Source organism: Actinia tenebrosa, unplaced genomic scaffold (genome assembly GCF_029948245.1).
Source record: "Actinia tenebrosa isolate PJP-AT-01 unplaced genomic scaffold, QUT_ActTen_1.0 PGA_scaffold16__25_contigs__length_10494907, whole genome shotgun sequence".
Lineage (NCBI taxonomy): Eukaryota > Metazoa > Cnidaria > Anthozoa > Actiniaria > Actiniidae > Actinia > Actinia tenebrosa.
Window position 1 is genome coordinate 7,205,249 of NW_028292576.1, and position 24,405 is coordinate 7,229,653.

At 45.3% G+C, this 24,405-nt stretch overlaps 1 protein-coding gene across 1 annotated transcript in view; it reads right to left on the reverse strand.

Moving 5' to 3' along the window:
* Positions 1 to 24,405, reverse strand: part of LOC116292820 (uncharacterized) — a 48,689-nt gene that overhangs the window by 22,325 nt on the left and 1,959 nt on the right. The window contains exons 2-8 of the mRNA XM_089030990.1: positions 6,291 to 6,367; positions 5,980 to 6,022; positions 5,614 to 5,804; positions 4,405 to 5,085; positions 4,170 to 4,214; positions 3,995 to 4,085; positions 3,161 to 3,309 (exon numbers count right to left, since the gene is read on the reverse strand). Coding sequence (XP_088887116.1) covers positions 3,161 to 3,309; positions 3,995 to 4,085; positions 4,170 to 4,214; positions 4,405 to 5,085; positions 5,614 to 5,804; positions 5,980 to 6,022; positions 6,291 to 6,339 — 1,249 coding nt within the window. The 5' untranslated portion in view covers positions 6,340 to 6,367. The remainder of the gene's footprint in view (positions 1 to 3,160; positions 3,310 to 3,994; positions 4,086 to 4,169; positions 4,215 to 4,404; positions 5,086 to 5,613; positions 5,805 to 5,979; positions 6,023 to 6,290; positions 6,368 to 24,405) is intronic.

A 24,405-nucleotide genomic window follows, 5' to 3' on the forward strand; every position in this document is an offset into this window, starting at 1 on the left:
ATGTCGTACTCCGTTAGGAGATCCAACTGCGCATTTGTCTTCTTTAACAAAGCACTCCAGCTGAGCCCAGGAGCCGTGTAGAAATTAGCGGGATCCAATCCGTAATATTCCATAGCCATCTTTCTGAAGCTTTGGAAAACATCTGCAAGCAGCACTACGTCAGACCTTAGGTAGATGTCGTGGTAGTCACCCATGTTCTCACAGGAGTACTTTTCCCACACGTCTAACGCATGCTGGTACTCCTCATCCTTTATACCAGACTCGTTTAGGGTGCTGTAGAAGCGATCTTTGGGTGGTAGGGGTTCTTTGAATCGATCCCAGGAGTCCATGTATTCGTATGGGTAGACTCCTTTCCTTTCCGCGCCGTATTGACTGGAAATGGGAAAGTTGGTGTTATACTTTACGAGGTTTGCTAAGGAGTCCGCCATAAACTGCTGCGAATCTAAGAACTTTAGCTTACCCACAGTTACGGACATGTAGCGCTCTTTGTTGTTGGGTATGCATTTGACGTCGGAGCCGTCTGTTCCTTGTAGTAGCAAATGGGAGTCGTAACCGCGGAGGTTGTGAAAGAACACCGGAATCTCCATGTCTGGATTTACTTTGAAGTTTATATTGCATTTCCAATGGGCCGCTCCTCTGTATTTACCCGTGATGTGGCAGTGATCCCTAACCTTATCCACATAGAAATCCTCAACAAATGCTTTGTGGCAGTGAATGCAGTGCGTGGAGGGCTTTCCCGGCTTCTCACCTTTCTTAGCATACTTCCCGCATTTAAAATGAGCTTCTCCTAGATACTTTCCATCTTCATCCCACGCTTTCTTGGCTCGTCTTCCAAACTGAAGAAGCGTATGTTGGCAAATGTGGCATTTTTTTGCCTTGTTAAAAGCCTCCTGGTTCTCTTTGGTAAATTCCATCTTCTTTGGACGTCTTAATTGTTCTCTAATCTCCCCCTCCTCTTCTCGCAATGCTTCTAGAAACTCATTAGCTGCGTTCTTACCTCGGTAAATCACAGGAGGGTTTGCTTTACCGTCTGATCTGACTACTATGTAACCAAAGGAGCAGATCTCGTGTAATCCTACCTTATTCGTGGCGCCACGTTTCTGCTCTTCCTTAGTTATCAACGCTTCGAAGTCTGCATATATCACGTAAGGCACTTGCATCTGCTTTTGATGGTCTGCGTATGAAAGCTCTTTGTTGGTGGGCATCTGGATCCGTTGCGCCACTTCTTCGACTCCGCGGCAGATCTCATCGTGTTTCTTTAGGGTATTTAAGGATGTAAATGACAGCAAGCAGCAGTCGCAGAAGTACTTTTTACCTTTGTGCTTAGTATGTCTGTAGAATAGTCTGCTAATGTGTTTAACCCATGAGTAGTGTCCGCCGTGGTAGAATAAATGTACGCGCTCTCCTTTACTTTTTGACAGAACTAACGGTACTATCGTCTGCTCTCTGACTCCGTAAACGTTAATTGCTAGATCGTTTATTTCCTCAAATATGGGGATGTCTATCAACTGCATGGGAAATTCCACACCATCCCACTCTAAATCATCTGTGGGATACTTACTTGTCCTACAGGGATCCTTCTCTGCTGGATACAGTGCAGACCTGATTGCCCACATAAAGCATTGATTGTCTTCATTCTTCACGTTTACAATAGCCTTCTTCCTTTCTACCCACGTTGGTAGCGGTACGTAACTCCCCCCTCGTATGGGTACGTACCTGGCTATACTTATCTCTATTCCTTCAACCTCCTCTACTGTCCAACCCGATCCTTCTTTCGTGTAGTTAGACAGCGACTCCATTATTGCTTCTAAGGCTTCACTGAGTGACCTATCCAGATTCGTGGACTCTAATATAACCAGTGACTTTGATCGCAGCATTGCTGTCGTCATTACCTCGTCTTTTGACAAACTTACTTCTACCATTATGCTCGCTTTCAGGGCTCCTAATTCTTCTATACCTTTTCGGAGAGTCCTTTTAACCTTCCTTTCTGACTGACGCCAAAACTGTCTAACGTCAATCTCACCGTTACCGGGTATTGACACCGTGCTGAAGTTGCTTTGGGATTCCATCTATATAATAGGAAATATTTTATACCTAATACCAAGCACTTTTTAAGTCGTCGTAGTCGTACTCACAGTCCTGACAATGCCAAAACAATTTAACCTTAGTCTCAAACTTCTTACCACATCCACAATCATAACTGCTCATACACTTCGTCTTCATTTTCAAATGCTTTTTCAAATCCGCTTCTTTCTTAAAAGTTCTCTTACATTCTTCGCACTCCATATATAGACTAACATATTTGCGCTGTTGCCCCCAACCACACTTGGAGTGGGTTGTTTCCGTAGGTGGATTTTTGACACGGGTCTTGCCCGTGTTGAGATTGCGCTGGAACCCCCATTCCCTATACTACTAACATTAGGCTACAAAAAATATGTCGAAAACGCGTGATTTTCGTGCCTCAGTGTAGATTATTGGTTAAATAATTAAATAAATATATGAAGAAGAAGAAAAAATCTATCGTACAGTACACTTATGCTCTTTTTTTAAAATCAAAATCTGAAAAATACTTAAAAAGCTTGTTTTTAAAAATGGAAAAAGAGCTAAGTTCTCTTAAATCCTTAGGCAAATCATACCAATTCATAGCAGCAGCAAACTTACTGATAGTCAATAGAAAATATCATCGTCAAATGCTGTGACTTATACACTCATTTGCAAATTCCTTATCGGATTCAAAACATAGAAAGTAGGACCTGAGACCGAAATTGTACACGGGAAGTATATTTATTAGATGTAACTAGTGATGCAACTAGTGGAATGTTCATAAATTATTGAGCGACTGTGTATCTCAAATGAATACATCACTTAAGGATAATCATGTCATTTCCCAGAATACCTTTTGGAATTTCAGCTTCTATATACTTTATAAAAGAAATAAAAATCTGCTTGTTAGTGCTAGGGATATTGGCAAAGCAGTAGCGAAGTGTTGAGAAGTACTCCGCTTCACATCATGATTTTCCCCCACTACTCTGACAATCCCATGGTGCATTACTTATCAAAGCTGAGCGCTTGAGTTTTTAAATCCTGCTTGCCAACCTGTAGCAGCCATCCATAACTCAAAGCGCACACCATGAATGATGACCATTTATCAACTTCTAACCTTGGTGATGAATTGCTTCTACGGCACACTTTAACCTTGTCTTTGATCCATACGTATCTAAATCAATCGCCAATCTGGCGGAACCTGAATACTCTATTACAGCAACCCGAGTTTGAATCGGGGAGATTTCAAAGTCACCAAGTACCTTGCTGCGAAGAAACATAAAGTCAGTAGGTTTGTACAACATATGACGAAATGATATATACGTATAATGCAATAATGTACGTAATAATGTTGCTGTCAACAAGGGCGGATCCAGGGGGGAGGGGGGGGGGGCAAAGGGGGGCTGCGCCCCCCCTTCAGAAGAAAAAAACGATGCCTTTTTATATTGTATTCTGTTGTGTTGACGGAAGAAACACAATTAACCCCTCCTAAACTCAATTAGCCCCCCCCCCCCCTAAAATTTTGGCTGGATCCGCCCTTGGTCAATGAATGTTGAATATAATTCTACTTCTGGGCCTAGTTGTAGGAAGGGGGAATAGAGCTATCCAAAGACAAATCTTATCCAATGGATAAATGTATTAGACAACAGAATCGATTTATCCACTGGATAAGGGTTTATCCATCGGATAGCGCTATCCACCCTTCTACACAGTAGAGTATACGTATAGTAATCTTCTAGTCGTATTCTATGATTTTGTATACGACTGTCCATAATTGGGTAGCGTTCCTTGATACTCCCTGATTGTTATAGCTTTGTTTCAAACGTTAATTTTTAAGTGTGACTTCCTATATGAAAACTCTGTCGCTAAGGTTTGTACCCATTCTGCAGTTTTAACGTCCCTGTATTAATGTGAATCGAATGAGTATCTTACAAGTGATATGATGACCTACATGACAAAACTTTTTTCGATTTCATAATTATAGCTTCCAATGCTTCCAGACTCGTCCATGACAAAAATGATGTTTGCAGGAAGTTCACAACCTGTTGATCAACAAAACAATGAAAACATAATAACGATAGAAGATCAGCCAACCAGCCAACCAGCCAACCAGTTAGTCTACGAACCTTCATTGCTTTGGGGTGAACACGTTGTCGTAGAAGAAATGGAATCTAAAAAACAGGGCAATAAAAGTTTTAAAAGTTCATGCTATCTGCTATGTAGCAAGCTATCAAATATCTTTATCATAGTAATAGTTTATTTACACAATGTCACTCAATTATTCAAATATATATTAATTGGTTGAAAAATAATTAAAGGATATTTTTTACCTAGAATAACTAAAGAGGTAATGTAGCTTACCAAGATGTTTGAAAAATTCTGTAACAGTAGTTGTTGCGAGATGTGGAATCGAACTGCTTGGCACGCTAGAAAAATCTGCACTACCGCGCCACCTTTCAGTGAGGCCGTTCATGAAACCCTGAACTTGTGTCCCCAACGTATCACGTCTCACCAATTGCGTAAACTTTAGCTTCCTGCTGCAACTAACGAAAGAAGTGTCGTAGAGAACTCCCCCTGAATAGTACATTCTCAACAACTGACCAAGTCGAACTTTTTTGGAAACATAATCAGGGATGTTGTACCCCAGTAGAAACCCATCGATATCACCAAGGAGTTCTGCATTAGTTGCTTCGGAAGTTTGCGATGATGGGGCGTTGAAAGTGGCTGGACAGTTTTCATTTGGCGACCAAAAGCCTCCGGGACCAAAGAGCAGTCGTGATTGGTCGATCTGTTTATGCAAAGCAGTTTGTCCAAGGTCACCAGAAATAGTCGCAGCATAAAGATTGTCAATAGATACGCCAGCGATAAGAATGCTCTTGCGACTAGCTCCCGCGCAAATCCCAGTCATTACGTGACCCATTGCCACGTTTCCGGTCGGGGTTTTGACGACGCCAAGCTCACGTGACCTAAAGTAGCGGTGTACAACCATGTTATTGAGGACTCTTTCTTCCTCACTGGTTAGTACTCCAGTAGGCAGACTATCTTTAAGAAACAATAATTACCAAAAATCATCAAAACTACTTGCTTACTATATATTGAAAAGTATTAAAGAGAATAAAAAGTGCATGCAGCACTATGGTGTCCTAGGCAGCCGCTATTAGTGTCGTCACGCAACACTCACTCTCCTAAGTAGCAGGAGTGAGCTTCGTGTGACAACATTAACAGAGGCTGATTAGGAACCTAGCAGCACTGTTGTATGAACGAAAAAAGCAAAATGCCTTTACAATCATCCTCATTATCACATGCAAAATCGTACATTTGAAATCCCGACAAAATATGCTTTTGGTGGACGTCAGGAAGTGTTTCCATGACACTGTAAGGAAATACGATTTTTTCGGGCACTTGCATATGTAATATCATGTCATGAAAACGCCTTGATTGACGCCTTCTTCTTCCCGAAAACGATTTCAAATTAATGTTTTTATCATTAACGCTTGTTATTTATTGCTAAATATTTATTTATTACTGAACATTTATCTATATTGATTACCATTATTATTCATAATTTACCTGCGTTACCAAGGAGATCCGTCCACATGCTATTATCGTATCCCAGTTTTCTCACATAGTTAGCAATTTCTTTTAAAGACTTATCTTTGGTCTGAGGATGTTGTTCAATCTTTTCAACCAACTCGATAAAGTGATCAAGAGTGTAGATGTCATTAACAATAGAAAGCTGACGCCTATATCTAGATCTTCCACTATATTTTGACAAGGAAGGAAAAATAAAGCTAAGTATTAAGGAAGTTAAAGGTATGTGTATACAGCTAATTCAAAAAATGTTGCATGCTGCATGCTGCATGTTGCTTTTCTAAAGCTTGAAATATAAAAATAAAAATAAAAAATGAAGTTTTTTTCAAAGATTTTTGAAAATACCTTGCGTGATCAGCTTCACCTTCTCTGCCGCAGACGCTCACAACTAGGTAGAGAAGAATATTTAAAAAATTAAATGACACTCATGTGCAATTTAATTTTTGATAGAAGCATGCGCAGCTCTTACGGGACATTGCTGATGATTCTGTTGAACTCCAACCTTATTGTCACGAGTGTGATCACTCGGAACCATCCATGGTTGAGTAAAGTGATACTTGTTGCACGGTTGTCTTCTTTGCTGTGAGGTGACTTCTCCAGGTTCCAATCATAGCTAGCTACTCTGTTTTACTGAGCAATGTTACATATTGACTTACCTTGTAGAATGAGAAAAAGCCAACAGATCTGGATGCAAATGCTGGCCATGTTTGAGTGCAATGAGGTCCCACGTATACTGTTTGGAAACGATATAAAGCAAGATTAGCAGCTTGGCTAGCAAGGAAGGAAGGAAGGAAAGAAAGAAGCAAGGAAGGAAGCAAGGAAGGAAGCAAGGAAGGAAGCAAGGAGGCAAGGAGGCAAAGAGGCAAAGAGGCAAAGAGGCAAAGAGGCAAGGAGGCAAGGAGGCAAGGAGGCAAGGAGGCAAGGAGGCAAGGAGCCAAGGAGGCAAGGAGGCAAGGACGCAAGGACGCAAGGAGGCAAGGAGGCAAGGAGGCAAGGAGGCAAGCAGCAGTAAGGGGGACTCGCGAAATTGCCAAAAACCGATTGGATTCGCACGGGAATTACCCGCGTTTCCACCTACAGTTCATTTTTGGTCGGCATCGGGAATAACCCGCAGAAATGAGTGGGCAGCCGCGCTGACATACTGCTGCGTACCGCAAACGGAGGTTAAGATATTTCATAGATATAGATGGACACCATCACGAGCATTCGTAACAAAACTGTGCGCCGACTGCGAACTCAGGTGTTGGATCGCCTGGATGCGGACTTTGCCTTCACAACATTTATGGAGGGAGATACAGATGAGACGATGAGCGAGGAAAGAGCAGAAAGGATAATTGACTTAATGCCCGAAGGTAATTACCGTCTGGAGTTGACGTTTATAAAGTATTTAGACGGTGAGTGGATAATAGAAAAGGGGCGTAATCCAATACGGGCGTCGGGTAAGCAAAGCTTGTTCGTGCTGAATAAAGACACCAGACCGGGAGCGTTAGTAGGTGTGGACATGCTGTTCTACGAGGTTGCTTACCCGGTTACCGTAGTTATATACGGCGCGTACGAGATTAAAAAACCGGATGTTAAAAAGCTTAAACCAATGCGCCATCCTGGTAACTGCGTAGGAAAGCTAGTTAGAGAGTTCTTTGAGGATTCCTCTAGGGGTGGTAAGTTAACTTTAAAGAGAAGAGAAGCCATCAGGAAATGGGAAAAGGCCACTTACAAGACTGGAGGAACGATAGACAACATCAAGAAGTTAGAGGTTGCTTTAGAAAGGCGCATACACGTGAAAGACGTCACCGACGGCTTCATTTACTCCGGGACGCACAAGTATGGGGGCCGGGGTGCGCCTATCGTAATTTACCAGCATAACGCACATGCGTGGAGGGAGTTAAGGTTCCCAAAGAAGAAGGAGACGCGCGTTTACAAGGAGTCACCGCTTGCAGAACTAATGCACGAGAATTCCATTTGGTTAATGGACGCAGAGGGAAGTCAATTTATGACCCAAGACGGCACCTTGTATCGTCCTGAAGTGGAACAGCTGCGCATTCGAAGCGCCTGTGAGACTTTTGGAGAAGACTTCTCTGACGAGGTCCTTAGCAGTCGCAGTTTGGACTTCTTAGCCGCAAAGAAAAGAAACGGTTGGAAATCCACGCCGGAGGAGTTCAAAGACATAGCTAAAGCTTGCGTAGAGCACGGTCATGGTGGCCTGTGGAACATGGAATACGACGAAGACGAATACGTGTCGCTGGATATGAAACATTATTACCCCGCAAGCTTCAAAGGTCTAGGAGATTGTAAGGAATATTACGACCGTTACGGACATCCAGATTCACAGTTCTTTCGTGTTGCGTTGGATGGTCACTACGACGCCCCAGCAACGGGGTTCGTTAGGTTAACCAGCTGGAAATTAGCAGCGGGTCTGCACCCCATAATCTATGCGTGGTATGGGAAGCACCTGCAGGAGAAAGAATGGATACCCATACCCCTATTGAAGTTCTTTGAAGAGCGTAAACTTTTAAAATACACAGCGCATGAAGCCATACTTTGTCACAGCGCCTTTACGCAATGGTTACCGGAGCATAACCCCACAGCGCGTGTGGTCATAGGTAAATTCACGCAGGGCGCAAAAGAAGGCGAAAAACATATGCAGCGGCGCCTGATAACGGACGAAGGCGAGCTAAGCTTCCTCATCAAGCGCGCGCATGACAAAGGAACGATGGTGTCTGTAGAGAAATGGGATTACCTCGTAGATGATGAGCTGCATAAATGGAATGCGCTGTGTTATTACCAGGACCATCGACCGCAGTATTACCATCTGCGTGCCAGTATGCTTGCATATGCGCACATTAACCTTCTCGCAATGCTCTTGCGGTTTGACAAAGAAGACATTCCACGCGTAGCCACGGATTCCTTATACGTGAAACCGCACGTGTTGGAAAAGATGAAGGAATTCTACACTGCCGATGAACTCGCAGAAAGTGGCCAATGGCGCGTCAAAGATGAGGAGATAAGGTCTTGGAGGGCACGTGTAGAATATCACGGCGAGCACACCCAGGGCACCGTAACGCCTACTAAAGAGCCTCTACCTTCGGTTGCCGACCCCATTTCCTACCAACGCTTCTCTTACCTCTACGGTACGGGAGGCAGCGGTAAGACGACGCGTGTGTTAGAACTCTTTCCTAAGATAAAGGTGCTAACGCCAACGCACCGTTTGGAAAGAGAACTCTGCGAAATGGGCCACGACGCGCAGACCTACCACAGCTTCTTTCGTTGGAATGGCCAAAAATGGGTACCAGAAGCCATCCACGACATACCTCCGGTGATACTTTGGGATGAGATTTGCATCGTGCCTTTGGAAATCCTGCAGGAGTTCGTAGAATTCCTCCGTGGAAAGTGTCAAGTAATATTCGCCGGAGATCCCTGCCAGCCTCCTCCAATAGCCGGAGAGATGCCCCACGAATGGCTGAAAGATTTCGTAGACCGTGCGGAGGAAATTAACACCGACTACCGCAGCAAGGATCAAATAAGAAACCTGAAAGCGGAATTGAGGGGCCTCAGTGACGCCGAGCAATGCAAAACACTGCGCAAACGCGTACGAGCGAAAAAGTACGAGGACTTTCTATACGCCTGGCACCCTAAGGATCTGGTGCTAAGTAGTAAGCGCGCAGCACAGTCTCGCATACAAAAGGACTTGCTAAATATACACCGAGAGCGCTTCCCTACGCATCCCGTACCTGTTTGCTACAAACCCCACGACACCCGCATGCAAAAAAGAGACGTCTGGGTACCTGGTACCGACATCCAACTGCAAAATGCGGTAACACACGATAAAGCCTGGGTACCCATAGAAAAGGTGGAAAAAATAACCTCCCATCCAGATTGGCGTTTGGGCTATTGCATGACAGTCCACAGCGCGCAAGGGCTTACCATAAAAGAAACGCTGTGGATCATAGACCAGCGGCTGTGTTGGAGCAACCTTATCTACACCGCCGTAAGCCGCGTAGAATATGCCAAACAGTTAAAAAGAGCCTGGGGGCCGCAACTGCGTTACGACCGCACCCCAGAAGACGTAGCCAAAGAAAACATTGCCAAGAAACTCCTTCGCTACAAGCGGCACGACGAAGAAAAAAATATGACGTTCGACCTATGCGTGGACGACGTCTATAAGAAAGGGGCACGGTGTGCCAAGTGTAACATACCACTACTATGGAGGTTTGACCCAAATGACGATCAGCAGTTCTCCGTGGATCGTATCAACAACAAGCGCGGCCATTGCAGAGGTAACGTAAGACTGACATGCCTAGAGTGTAATCGGGCGCGTGGAGCAGCACTACTCTGAGTCTTTGGAGACTATGAGCAGCTCTTCCTTGACGAATCCGCGACTTGGGCCATTTAGGTAATACAACACGGGTTGCCCTTCCTTGGTGACGGACTTTGAAATCTCATACGTTTCCAGAGACCAGTTAGGATCCGTGGCTCTCTTACTGCCGCCTTCGAGTTCCCCCGGCTGATAGAGGTATCTAACCACTATGTCGCGGGGGAGCTTTTTTTCCTTCAGTCCGACCGCCCTCGAACTTCTGACGTAGGACTTGTGTTCCACGTGTTTCTTTTTTATAGCATCCTTGGGTTTCACCCCCGTAGCCCTGGCCGCCTCGTTGTTCAAAGCCGCGACGACCTGGGGGAGCCTCTGGGTCCATTCCCTGTTGCGTTTGGAGGGATCTTCCAGCTCTTTCCAATACTGGTACCCAAAGAGACGCTCGGCCAGGGTCTTATTGAATCTTTCAACAATGCTCTGACCCCTGTGGTACTCTGCTTCGGCTCTCCTAATCTTAGTGCTGTGGTCTTTAAGGGTCTTAGTAACCACGCCCATGAACTCTGTCCCCGCATCCACTTGCAGCAGCTTAGGCCATTTCAAAACGCGCTTATAAATCCTACCTAGGGCTTCTGCGACTTCCCCAGAATCCTTGCTGGTTATGGGTTCGGCGTCCTTATATCTGCTTGCGATATCGACTACGGTCAAAGCGTATCTATAGGTCTTTCTTCGCACCTTATCGTGCGGCAAGAAAAGCAAATCTGCCTGATGAACTTCATTGGGGGTATTTACGGTGAAGCTGGGCCTGGGAATGTACTTAGGCACGGGAAGATAGACCTGCCAGAGGGTTTGTTTTTTTAACCAGTTCTTAGCCGTTTCTTCTGATACCCTGGCCGCGGTCGCGAGTTTCTTGATAGCTGACGCTCCTCTCCAATAGCCTTCGGGTCCATAGTAAATCCTTTTAAGTTTGTCCTCTACGCGGCCCATTATATGAATTCCAGGACGAGATTGATCTTACGTCCGTTAAAATCCACCGTCTTTCCGTCCACCTTAATGATGATGTTTATGCTTTCTACCAAATTAGACAAATCATACCACAAAGAAACAGGGGCGTACTCCACCAGGTCGAATGGGTTTCCACTAGGCGGAAACTTAGCTATGAGAGAAGACTTCTCTCCGTTGTCGCGACTATTGACCAAGTCGCAATAGACTTCGTAAGAGGATGCGACTTTCCATTTCACGGGTATGGCCGTGTTGGTAATTACCTTGCCTGAGACACCTAGTAAAGATCTCAATGGGTCGCTAAGAGTTACGCTGGGATTATTAGCTAGACTGTGTTTGAGGGTCATTTCATGAGGCAACCCCGTGGTGAGTGTATAACCGTGCTTTGCTAATTCCTTAGCTAGCGTTATGGGTGTGTAATGCCCATCGGGCAGCTTTGCGTGAGAAGCTGAACCACTACTAAAAGAGCTAATAACCGTAGCTTTAATTACATTATGCCAAGAATTGTATAAAGAGCAACTAACCAACCGTACCCTATGAGCTTTGGCGGGAGGATTCATAGAAATGGTAAAGTTATTCCACTTGCCTTCCAAAAAGAGTATCATATATTAGACTAAATACGCCAAAGCCACGCCTCCGGCCAGCCCTGCGACTCCTACGAAGACCAACTCATTGTCTTTTTGTTTCTTAGAAGGCTGGTAGTAATTCTTAAACTGAGGCTTTCTCATTCTAAAGTCGGGGTGCGCCTGCGCATAAAGTTTAAAGGCGTAGTCTGTGCTTTCGAAGTTCTTATCCGCCTGCATCTTGTCTTGGTAATTCTTGTCCAACCAATCCCTGTAAGCTTGTCTTTTTTCATTCCAAGCCGCCACGTCCCTTTGATATTTCTCCAGCGCTAAATCATGCCTTTTCAATTCCTCTCGGCGGCTAATTCTCCGCTTTTGTCGCCTCTGACTAATCTATCCAAATACTGACCACCATAATTAGCTCCAGTGAATGCTAAAGCTGCAATAACTCCGCCTGCGATTAAACTAGCCATTTATATTAGACGCAAGCAAAGCTTACGTCGTCGGCAGGTACTTTTCCTTCCGTAGGTAATCCTTTACCATGATAGCCCCGCCTACGGCAGCGGTCATCTTAGCAAAATTAGCGAAGCTCTTGCTTGGGTCTTCAGTAAAGTCTTCTTTGAGCACTTTCTTACCTACCCAACCAATACCCGCAACGATGGAAGTAATGATAGCTGCTTCTTCAACAGTTTTCAATAACGCGGTCGACATTATATTACAAAGCGAGAAGGAAAATCTAGGTCGCCACGGCACGTGGTGATAAATCTACTCCATCACGGGTATTTTGCTTCTAGGCTCCTGCACGGGTGCGTGATATGTTGGCGTCACATGCACGGGTTCTACTTTCGGCTTCGTAGCCCGCCATTGTAAGTAGAGGCTGCCTGCTGCTATAGCAACTCCCAACGCGCCGATGACGTACCCAGGATTAATAAAGGATTTCTCTTCTCTTTCCTCCACCTTTTCTTCTTTTTTGGCTTTGTTCTTTTTATTCATCTCCGCGAGCTTCTTCCCCGCGGCAACTCTGCCTGGAGATTTAGCCTTGGTAATCTTCTGCTCCTCTTGGGGCTGCTCTACCTTCGATTCACTCATTTATATCTAAGGACTTGAAGGACTTGATAAGTAACTTAAGGTAACCTGGGTAAGTACTTGAGAAGGACTTGATAAGTACTTGAGAATGACTTAAGGACGACTTGACTAAGTACTTGAGGACGACTTGACTAAGTACTTGAGGCGACTTGATCAGGTACCTCAGCAAGTGCTGCCTGGAAGACCTTTTCAACGTCCCTGTCCTTCTTGAAGTCCTTCCAAGACACCAGTACCTCCTTCAAGTCGACGTGCTGAGCTACGTGAAGTGCCGCAGAGGCGACTGCCATTAACTTACCACACTTCAACGACAACCACCCGCAGGTTATCTTAAGTTCTTGGGATATGACATAGTCCTCGCTTATGTCCTTCCGCAGTTGCTCCACGTCGTCTATGGGCAGTGCAAGTCCAAGCAACTTAGTTGCCAGCTTAATGGCTGAGTCTGCTACGGCGTCCGTGGTTTTACTTGCAAGGGCAGCCTCGTACCTCTTATGGAACTTCTTAACCTCCTCCTCTGACAACTTATTAACCTGCTCACGGGTAAGTTCCTTACCTATCATTTCTTTACACTTCCCCGAAGACACAAGGATGTTAAGTTGTTCTTTGAGGTTATTTTCGTCTAACTGTGTGGGGACTTCATCTAAGAGCTGCTCAATATCCATATACATTAGGAGTTAAAGATCGCAGATCTTTATGGAATACGGAAACCTCAAAGAGAAGATCATCTTGGAATGTTGGTGCGTTTTTAAATGCCGCATGTATTCGTGTAACTGTTCCTTGCTTATCTCACCGCCATAGTCGCTTAAGATGGTTTCCAGATCAGACTTGCTCGGAGTATAAAATACGACAAGTGAACCTATGTTTTCCCTAAAAGGCTTGGAGACGCTGGTAAGCTGCTGCGAGAGCAACCAAACGCTAATATTGTCGTGTCTACCGCTAAAGGCGAGCTTCACTAATTCGGAGGTGCGTCTCTTTACGTCATCCCCGCAGGCAATGTCATCCAGTATAAGGAGTGTCTGCGTATCCTTAGGGAATTGTTTGTGCCAAAACTTTAGGTGTCCAGATAACTCGTTAGGGTCTAAGATATCTACAAAGAAGTCTTCATCTTTTGCGCCTACACCCGTCCAGGTGCGGTTGTTCACGTAGGTGGGGCAAAGCAGCACGATATAGTCAAATCGGTATCTAAAGGGTCCTAATAGCTGCTCTACCACAAACTGGGTCTTTCCGCAGCCGGTGGGTCCTACGATGAGCGCGTTACAAGGAATATGGTTCGGATCCATTATATATATGAAGCCTTTGGAGGACATGACGAGAGAGGAACTAATTGCAGAACTACGCAAGATGCATGGTCAGAATGAGGTACCTACGCCTTTAGAGGGCCTTACGAATGAAAGGTTGCTGCAGCAGGCATACATAACGTTTGGCAGAGTAGAAATCCTTTAAATATATGGAGGCCGTGGACGCAGTCAGAGCGATGGTTAACAAACTCGAAGACAAGTCGGACACGATAAAGATGCAAAGGGAGGAGATCGATCGATTAAAAGAGCGCGTGCAGGAGTTGTACGACGAAATGTGCGGCTTGAAGCGCGCGGAAAGGTTCGGTGCGCTGTTGACGATGGCCGGCTGGGCAAAGGAGTCCGTAAAGGACTTCATAAGGTATCCCTTATAGTGGTTATTGAATCCTTATTATATATGGAGTGCACGCGGTGTAACAAGGAGTTTAGCAGTAAGCAAATGTTAAAATACCACCTGGAAAAGAAGGTGTGTCAAAAGGTGCGCGAAAGGCGTTGCAAGGAGTGTAATCATCTGTTTAGCAGCGCGCAGATGTTGAAGTATCACGTTGATAACCGTGTCTGTCTAAAGAACATCTGTGAGCGCTGCGAGGAGGACAAAGATGAAGAGTGGCATTGTTTTCGGTGCCTCGGCAATTACGACTTAGAAGGCGTAGCTTGTTTAAAACATGGTGACGTCGCAGCTAGGTGTTGTCCGCGCGAGACTAAGCGGCTGTTAACGCAACGTAAAAAGGAAATCGATCAGCGCTTTGCAATGTTCGACCGCGCGGAAGGAGTGCGGTGGGAGAACATGGATTATTGGGAGGCGGATTGCAAGCATTGCGGCTGTCCAAGGAAAGGCGACGATCATATTTGGGCAGTGCTTGTATCCACGGTCTGATCCCCGCAGTTTTAAGGAGCACGTAAAGACATTCCCAGATTGGAGCGGTAATAACTTAAAAGATAAGATCGCCCGTAAGGGCTAGTAAGGAAGTCAGATCAGGGTTTGCGCAAAGAGTTTCAAATCCTGATCTTATTTTTATTTATTATTATTAAGGTTAAATAATAATAAATAAGAATAAAGACCCCTTTTAAAGGAGGTTGCAGAATATATGCAATACTACTTCATAGCATTTCTGGGAGGATTCGTAATCGCCCTTTCAAAGCGAATTTATTCGCTGGTATATATGGACTGTATTACATGCGAACTACCAGCTGATTGCATTACGCCTGAAATCCCCAAGCCGCCCACTCCTGCACCGCGTAAAAAATACACCTGCCTTCATTGCGGCAAGGTATTCCTGGAAGGATCCTTCGTGGGGCATTGGTGCTCGGCGGATCCTAAAGCGCAGCGGACTTTAGCAGACGCGCTAGAAAACTAATTATGCAGAGGACTCTCGGGCTCATACTTGACCACGTCAAATACCCACCTGCCATCCTTCTTACCATGACTCATAACATGGGTAACATCCTGCCCTTCGATGGCGTACCTTATCCTATCGGGCGCCCAAAGGGTGTATGTTCTTTTTTTATTCTTTAAAACCAAGCGCAGGCGGTCGATGTCTTCGAAGACTACGTAATTCTTTATCTCGTAAATCTCCCCCACCGCCAAATCCCTCCAGTGCGTTTGTATGAACTTTAACTCGTTAAATTTATCCTTGTCCATATATTCTATGAAATATCTTTAAGTGTGTTGCCAAAGTCTCACTGGTTTTAAAGACCTTACAGCACCACCTGCAGGGAATTCGTAGGTGTTCAGCATACTCCGTGATGGCACGACAGATTTCGTCGTAGTCGCTGCTTATGAGCACCTTATAGCCGTTTTCTTCATACCTCTGTAAGAGTAGTCGCTGATCCTCAGATAACCTGCCGTTGCCTTTTGGGGTCTTCAGCTCTATGCAGAATCCACGGTATCGTACGTGCGCATTCAAGATGAGCAGGTCGGGTTGACCTTTTTGGTAGCCCTTCTGCCAGCACTTTATGCGCTTGCCGTCCGAGTCCTGCAGTTCGCCTAGACCAGGGGTCACGAGCATTTGGGGGTAAAACCTGCGGATGTAGTCCACTACCTTTTTATGCAGGTCGAATTCATTTTCTATTTTGAATACCAACTTGTTTGGGCCGTCAAAGCGCCGTTCGATTTCGTACTTACCCGCTTTACGTAATGCCGGAAGGACTTCCTCGAAGACCCAATCACGAAACTCCACAGCTTTGGGTAGTTTGGAGCTAAATATCAGTTCGTACAACCCAGGCTCGGAGATAAACACGGAATGTGGGTGAATAAATAGAAGGGGAACGGTTTGGGGCCCCTTGCATGTCAACCCATCTTTTCTGGTACTTCTCAGAAACGTGGTCTCTAATAGCCTTCTTGGTGTTCTCGTAATTCAACGCAGCCGCCACTTCCTTTGCTTTAAAGTACAGTTTGTCGCCTTGCACTATGCATTGCAGTTTGGCGTTGTCGTTTTCAAAGACGCGAAGCATCGTATACGTAAGGGATATCTTAATAGGCAACGCTCTTTAGCTGATTCATTTCCACGCTTAACTGCGCGTCAGACACGACGAATACGTAGCAGTTTATTTTGTCGCCGTCGCCCGCACTGGTGTTCCCGGTGCGTTTGATTGCTAATGTTACGCCGTCCTGGGTGTTGATCAGCCGCAATCCCTGCCCATGTAGGTCTTCGTCGTTAATGGTGCGCATGTCAATCCACAGCGCATATTTATCCTTAAAGAATTCCTCGGGGCTAATTTGGTCACCAAACTTGCGCATTGCCTCCCTGTAGATATCCGTGGGCTTTATTCCCTGCGAGTAAACCTTGTTTGGAACGCCGTTGATATTCACATCCACGTTGGTGATGTTAGGGTTATGAAAGGCCTCGCTGTCGCGCTTGCCGGCCTCGTAGGGCTTAGCAAACACCAGCATCAACCCCGTGAGACTTCTTCGGGGGAGGTTAATGCTTTGGTTGATAACCTCATCCGTCTTATCCAGGAAGCTGAACGTTTTGTGCATCGCCACGTGGTCGTAAAGGAACGCCTTTCCGGAGCTGTATTCCATGCCGGCGCTACGGGCCAGCTCTTCGCTGTATACCGTCTCATACTGCAGCTCTAAGTTGGTGATAGAATAAGGATCAACAGCCCCGCTAATTGCGCTGTCCATGCCTCCAATGACGTTCGTAGTGTCCGCCAAGGTTACTTCAAACTGTAACTCGAATAACTGTCTGGGGTAGTACACGCCATGATTCGTAATCACTTCAAAGTCCAAAGGGATAACGTACTTGCTACCATAGGCGGTCTTCACCCTCGTCGCGTCTGCTACTGCGGTTGCTCCGCTGGAGTCTGTAGGCGCCGGGTTGGTATCGTTGCGAAGCTTACGAAGGATAACGCTTCCAATTCCCTGCTCTATCTTTTGTGCACGGTCGAAGGCTGTTAGCCACAGATCCTTATACGTGGTGTACAGGTCGTACCTATTTAAGTCCAAGAGGGATTCCCCGGCAAACTTGATTCTCATCTTAGAGACGAGGTTCCTGCCCACGTTATTGACGGTATAGCGCTTGTCCTTGGTGCTTGGTTGTATTGCTAGGTCGAACCTTAACGCCAAGGTGCCAGGAACCAATACTAGGTTATCCGTTAGACGGGGCACGCCTACATACAAGGTTTCTCCTGGCTTCGCGCTGCTGGGAGTAAAGGTGACCCGGTGAAAGGTGCGTTCCGCTTTCAGCCCGCCAACCTGCTTAGGTAATATGTTTGGGTTTAACTTTGAGCTTATCATATATAATGGAAGGAGAAGAAACGGGCTTCGACCCTAATACCGAAGAAGATCGAGTTAACATTGACGACGCCGAGTATCAGTCGTATCGAGCTGAGCTAGAATCTGACCCCGGACGTGCCTTCGATAAGGTAAGACGTAGACATGGCGTCAGCAGGGCTCGCAAAGCTTGGGATTGGATTACAAGAAAGTTCACATCTGAAAATCCGGATAAGACACTACCTAGCTACGAGGAACTCAAAAACTTTGGTACTGAAACGATGATGAAACCTCCTAGGAATAAGCCCTCTAAGACCGCGGAAACCAGCTTTGGTCCTGAAGGCTCCATACCTGAAGCTCCTAGCGCTGAATGGCTTCAAAAAGTCCAAGCGGAAATGGATGAAGAAATAGGGAAGGAGCCAGACGACTACGATAGAATCAAAGAAGAATTTCCTAACTGGGACCCAAGGAAGGTCCAGGTGATGTTCGACGCGGATAACGAATGGGGTAAGGAAATCGTAGTAGCGAGGTTGAATAGACTCAACGCTCGCCCCTACATTGTCAGGGACGTCAATGGTGTCTACTACGCGGATAAAAACATTCCTCCAACCCTTAGAAAGGCGTTAGGAGAAACCGAAATTGGCAAAGTCATCGCCAACGTAATGGAGCGATATCCTAACGTAAATTTGGCTCTCTTAGAGTTCGGAGTAGGAGACAAAGGGCAGGTTCAAGTTAGAGAATCGGGTAGGGAAAAATGGCACAACATGTATCAAAGGAAGAATTCCCACCTGCTTAACAACCAGCTTCCAAAAGGAGTCACAAATGCGCTGGGAACGCCCAACTTGACGATGCTAAGCACTTTGACTCAAAAGGAAACAGAAGCTGCTCAAAGGGCCTTTATTAGAGGTATTTTGAAGCCTGACTACGAAGTTGCCCTCAGATCCGCAATCAGACTGCAAGAGGAGTCCCAGAAAAAACTTAAACAATTAGAGGCCGTCGAAGAGGAAACAAGCAAACAACTTGAAGAACTTCCCTCAAATAGCGACGCGACCGGAGGCTTAATGAGTTTCTTGCGGAGAATAAGTGCTGAAAAGGAAGCACTTAAGAAGGAAATACAGGAAAATAACATAACCATCGATGACCTTACGCGACAACTCGACGAAGCAACCAAGGAAGGGGGTAATATCGATAATCACTTCAAAGCCGTCCAGGAGGAAAACCAAGCATTGCAGGGGCGCATAGAAGAATTGGAAGACGAATTCATGAAGCAAAGTAAACTAACTACTGCGAGTCATGTCGCCGAAATTACAGACTTTAGAGCTAGGCTTTCTAAGCTGTTGGAAGAAAAAAGCACCGCAAGAAATCAGCTAAGGGCTGCTTTGAATGAATCGGCGGGAAAAGACGCAGAACTACAGCGCTTAGGAAAAGAATTGATGGAGTCTGTTGACAGAGAAAGGCAAGTAATGGCGGACAAGGCAGTGGCGGAGGAACGAATACGACAACTTCAACAGGCCGTCGAAGACTTGGAGGGGCAAATAGAGCGGCAGCAGGAAATCATTAACGATCGAACCCGCACCGAAGAAGAAAGGGAAGCAGCCCAAGCAGAAGAGGAAAGACTTCAGGAAAGGGTTGCGGAGTTGCAGGCGCAAAGAGAAGGCTTGGAAAGGGAGTTGGGGCTTACCACCAAGGAAAAGGTAAAAAGAGCTCTGGTGAAGTATGGCGTTCCGCTGGCATTCGCGGTCGCTATTTCGAGCGTAGTAGGAGTAATCTTGTCCGCGCTTAAGGCCACAGGCGCGGGCGTAAAGAAATTAGGTAAAGGGCTGACGGACTTGGGGGAAAAAATGGCAGCCGGTCTTCCTGATGGGCTGCTTGGTTCAGTTGTTTCCTTGGCACTTAGAGCCGGTGGAGAACTGTTAAAGTTCGTGGGGAATAACATTTGGATCTTGGTTGTCGCTATTGGGGTGGTACTCCTGAAGAAGATGCGGGGTTGATCTTATCCTTGTATGTTACTGGTGGCTTGTCGTCGTCAGTCGCCCGAGGCATCCTCGACTGGGGATAAGTAAAGATAGTATTCGCGCCGCCTTGATAATTTGGCGTCAAGGGTATCGCAGTCATGGTGCTAATAACCTTATGACTCCAAATAGCATCTTTGTTGTAGGTTCGATTAACCATGACGACACCATTGTGCACCGAACTCAGCACGTCGTCTGGACAAAATTGAAGCTTTGCGTATTGACAATTAACTATCATGTGAAACGTTACTGGCGCCATATTTTCTAAACTCGTCGCGGGGGCTTCATAGGTAAAATGAGCTGGATGCCTATGATTGTCTTTTTTCCTGTAAGGTAATAATGGCTGGTTATTCTCATCAATAATCCTAAACCTAACATTAGCGCTATTAGCCCCGTTAATGCTAATGGTGCATATGATTAACCCCAACCCTCCAACTTTAACCCACATCCGAACGTCGCGCCATTCATCACCCGAATCATAGACCTCCTCCAAGAAATGGAGAAACCAATCTTCCTTCGTGTGTGGATTCATATATTTCAGCAAACATACTTTTGCTTCTAAAGGCTCATTACCGTAAGAGTGCTAATGGTCTTGTGATTATAAACCGTATCTCTCTGATTTTCTATGCTATTTACGCAAACGCTCCCAGTATCGTCTACGCGCATCTGCAGCTTTACCTTCCCATGGCAATCGGCAACCATGTAAAAAGTCCAAACTGAATGATTTTCAGCGCTGTTGGGGTTGGGCTCTACGGAGAAATGCGCAGGCTCCCTGTTGTTTGTCTTCACACGCATAGGTTGCAGTATGCCATTGTCATCCAGGAACCTAAAGCCCACGTTGGCGTGACTACTCGCGCCCATGCAAATACTACAAAGGATTAACTTCTTTCCCGAGTAGTTCAGGTTTATAGACATGCCCGTGACATCAACCCAAGATGCCTGGGTGTATTTTTTCTCGCCTGTGTAAGTCGTATAGACACAATCTACTCCAGCTACGTAGGGGTTATTCATCGCCATATATAATAGCTCAGACCAATACTTGCAGCTGCTAGGCCGGCTTTTAGTAAGTTATGGTCATATTCCTCAGGTATGGTTGCGGGAATATGCTTTGATGGTTTCTTAACTACGGGTAGCTTCGTTTCATGCGACTTTTTTGACTTCTCTACGAAGTGAGGAATGCCCTTGGTCATGTCAGAGTTCACGTCATTCACCCCAAACTTCATGTCTTTGGTTGCTCGCTGCAACTTGTTGTTGTAACCTACTACAGAGCCAGTATTTATAGATAAATTACTAGGCATTAACCAACAACCCGGGGCTACTGCATAGTCCAACCTTGCCTTAGAATTTTGTATAGCTAGTTGGTAACGCTGTACGCCCTTGCTAATGTCGCCCTCCAAGATCGAACTTTCGAATAAGATCAAGGCTTCGGCTCGCGTCTCTTCTGCGGCGCCGGTATTTCCAATTATACTCGATCGGGTATTTACCTGAGCTCCAAGAATAGAATACACGTAAGCTTCTATGCTGCGATTCAAACGGGCAAGGCCGGCCTTAGTTAGTCTTTTACCTTCTGGGGGTATGAAATTAAAATATTGCTTCGTTTTCTCGTCGTTGGTAATCTTAATGATCAGTGGATTGGCCCCTGCATACTTACCGCCCTCGTCTTTGAACAGAGGTCCGTCTCTAACTTCCTTAGTGGTCTTAGCATTTGGTTCAAAGAAGGTGCTACTGTCGTGAGTTTCTTTGTGATACCCAGTGTTCCATCGTAGATTCAATGCATGAACTTCCTTATCGCTTAGCTCGTGTCCGCCAATCCCCCAATAAGCCCAAATGTGCCCCAAACCATTGTTAGCACCCGCGGTACACCTGAAATCCTTCCCTACGACACCAAACTCCTTACAAAGCCGGTCGTAAGCTGGAACGTTGTATTTATTATCTCTTGGATAAAACGTGGCATCTCCCGGCAGCGCAATAACACCCATTTCATGTAGTATTCGCCTCACCGTAAAGTGAAAATGAAACATAAATATTGAATTCTTCATCAAGTTTGCGCTTACCCCACAACCGCTGGTGGCGCACCAAACCGCAAAGTTCAGCTGCTGCGGCCAATAACGCATGTTAGGACCACTTAACCATTCATGAGATTCCTTAGCGGTGGTATGAACAATGGGAACTTCTTTGAAGATATCTCGCACCTTTAACGGAAAGGAATGGTTGTTTGAGATCCGCATATTCAGCGTTAGGCCCAAGCTTGGATGTTCATCAAATGGAACCGCGGGTATCGGATAAGTACTGGTACCAAGCAATAATTCCTTTGACCAATCTTGCACGGGTTTAGGCTTAGGATGCTTCAGCTGAGGCGTAGGTTTCAAATCCTCATTGCTGTACATCCTAGAGCCGTTATAGTAAATACCATCGGGCCTTCTTTCGAACTTACTAGGGTCTGCATGCGGAAACATCTTCCTAAATGCTCTCCAATTCCAGTAATCTCGATTATCGTGATGTGGCTGCTCCTCGATATCATTCCCAAAAGCGTCGTACATTAGTATATAATGGATGTTATACCATCAGCACCTCAGTTGTACCCAGATGTTCCCAATTATCACACTACCACTAAGGATACGGGCGCCGAAAATTTCCGCTTAAATAAAGCGAACTTAATACTGGCTTACTTGGAAGGGCAAACAAAACACTATGAGGAGGTTAGGAAAAAGTATGCTAGAGCCCGAAGCATGCTACATAAAATAGCTATAACTTCAGGCTCCATGTCCGTGGCGCTAACAGGCACCGGCGTTGCTACCTCACTTACCGGACCTGGAATAGTCGTTGGCGTTCCTTTGGCCAGCGTTGGAGCCGTCTGCGGCATTGTTTCCGCTGTTACGACAGGCATTATAAAGCAATTGTCCGGTAAGATATCCAAGCACGACACTCATATAGCCCTAGCAAGAGCAAAGGCTAACACCATCGCCGACTTGGTGTCTCAGGCTCTGCGGGACCGCAAAATCGACGACGTGGAGTTCTCTTTGATCCTCGCGGAGGAAAAGAAATGCGGGGAGTTAAAGTCGGGTAATAAAAAAACAGTCGTAAAAGATCTTTCCGAGGAATCTCGCAAAAAGATCTATCAAGAAGCGAAAGAAGAGCTTCAAAGAAAACTTGCTCAGTAAACATCTGCTTTGAAAAGAGCGTGACAGGATTTCGTTTACATATCGAACGACAGTCTGGAAATTACGCACCATAAGATTCACTATCTTCTTGGAATCCATCCCAAGAGGGGGTGGTTGGGGTCGATTTCGTGAAATATTTCGTAGATTACGTCAGGGTAATAAGGAATATCCTTATCCAGCCGACAAAACATCCACTCGGCTCCGCTCATATCAGAAACCTCGGGAATAGACTTACCGGTAATTTCAGACAAAAGATAGGGAATACTTTTATAATATTTCCCTAGCTTTAATTTTTTCAACGTTTTCCGTAGACTTTGTGGGGTTGGCTCTTCTAAGTGGTCTATGATTTTCTTCCTTACTTCGTTGTTTAAATATACCGTTCGATAACCTTGGATATGACTCATCCAGTCTCGGAAGTATTTTATTCTTTTGTATGGGGTCTTCTTACGACCTCCATTGGCGTAATATTGCTCTCTGGTAGCATTTGGTACGGCATTACGAATATTCTTACCACACTCATAACACTGTGCTGACGTGTCGTCTTCTATTTGCATTTTCTTACCACAACACCAGAAACCCTTGGGCTTGGGTATGTTAACCTTGGATCTTAGACAAATTATACAGAAGTCATTGGCGAACTTTTTACATTCATGCATCGTATATCTATGAAATATCTTAACCTCCGTTTGCGGTACGCAGCAGTATGTCAGCGCGGCTGCCCACTCATTTCTGCGGGTTATTCCCGATGCCGACCAAAAATGAACTGTAGGTGGAAACGCGGGTAATTCCCGTGCGAATCCAATCGGTTTTTGGCAATTTCGCGAGTCCCCCTTACTGCTGCTAGGCAAGGAGGCAAGGAGGCAAGGAGGCAAGGAGGCAAGGAGGCAAGGAGGCAAGGAGGCAAGCAAGGAAGCAAGGAAGAAAGAAAGCAAGGAAGGAGAAAGGAAGCTAGGGAGGAAGGGAGGAAGGGAGAAAAGAAGGAAGCAACTAAGCTAGAAAACATCACGGTCACTTATACGTTTAGCCGTTAGCCATCCCGAAGTTGAGGAAAAATCTTGGCCGAATTGTCATCGACGTTTGCAGTAGGGACACGAGACGCCATCTTGGAAATGTGTCCCAGGTCATTTTTAAAGGAGGCTTCGGACATTTAGATAAATTTCTGCATAAAGGACCGATTTTAAGTTGGTTGAAATAATTGGTCGGTGGAGCGCAATAATTTAAATATCTTCAGCAAGAAAAAGGACAATGATTGCTAACCAGAAACAGAGACAAATTTTAGCTTCAGAAATCTAGAAGATTTGATTAACGCATGGTAATATTTCATCGTTGTTGCTTAAAGCAGCTAATTTACAAAAGTCAACTGTATTGTAGGAATTTTTCAATAATACCAATGTTTTGAATAAACGAGGCTAAACCTGCATAAATTAATGACTCTGAAGTCTTTAAAAACAGTGCTATGCATGGAATGCGAAACTATGTGTAATGTACACAATTTAGGACGCGTAGCGTTTCTGAGAAAATGAAATTCAATTTAAAAAGTTTTCGATGACTCAATGTTTGTTTTTCAGTAACAATGATACCCATAAAGTGAACTAGGCCAGTGCCGAGTCTAGCCAGGTTAATCAGTCTAGGCT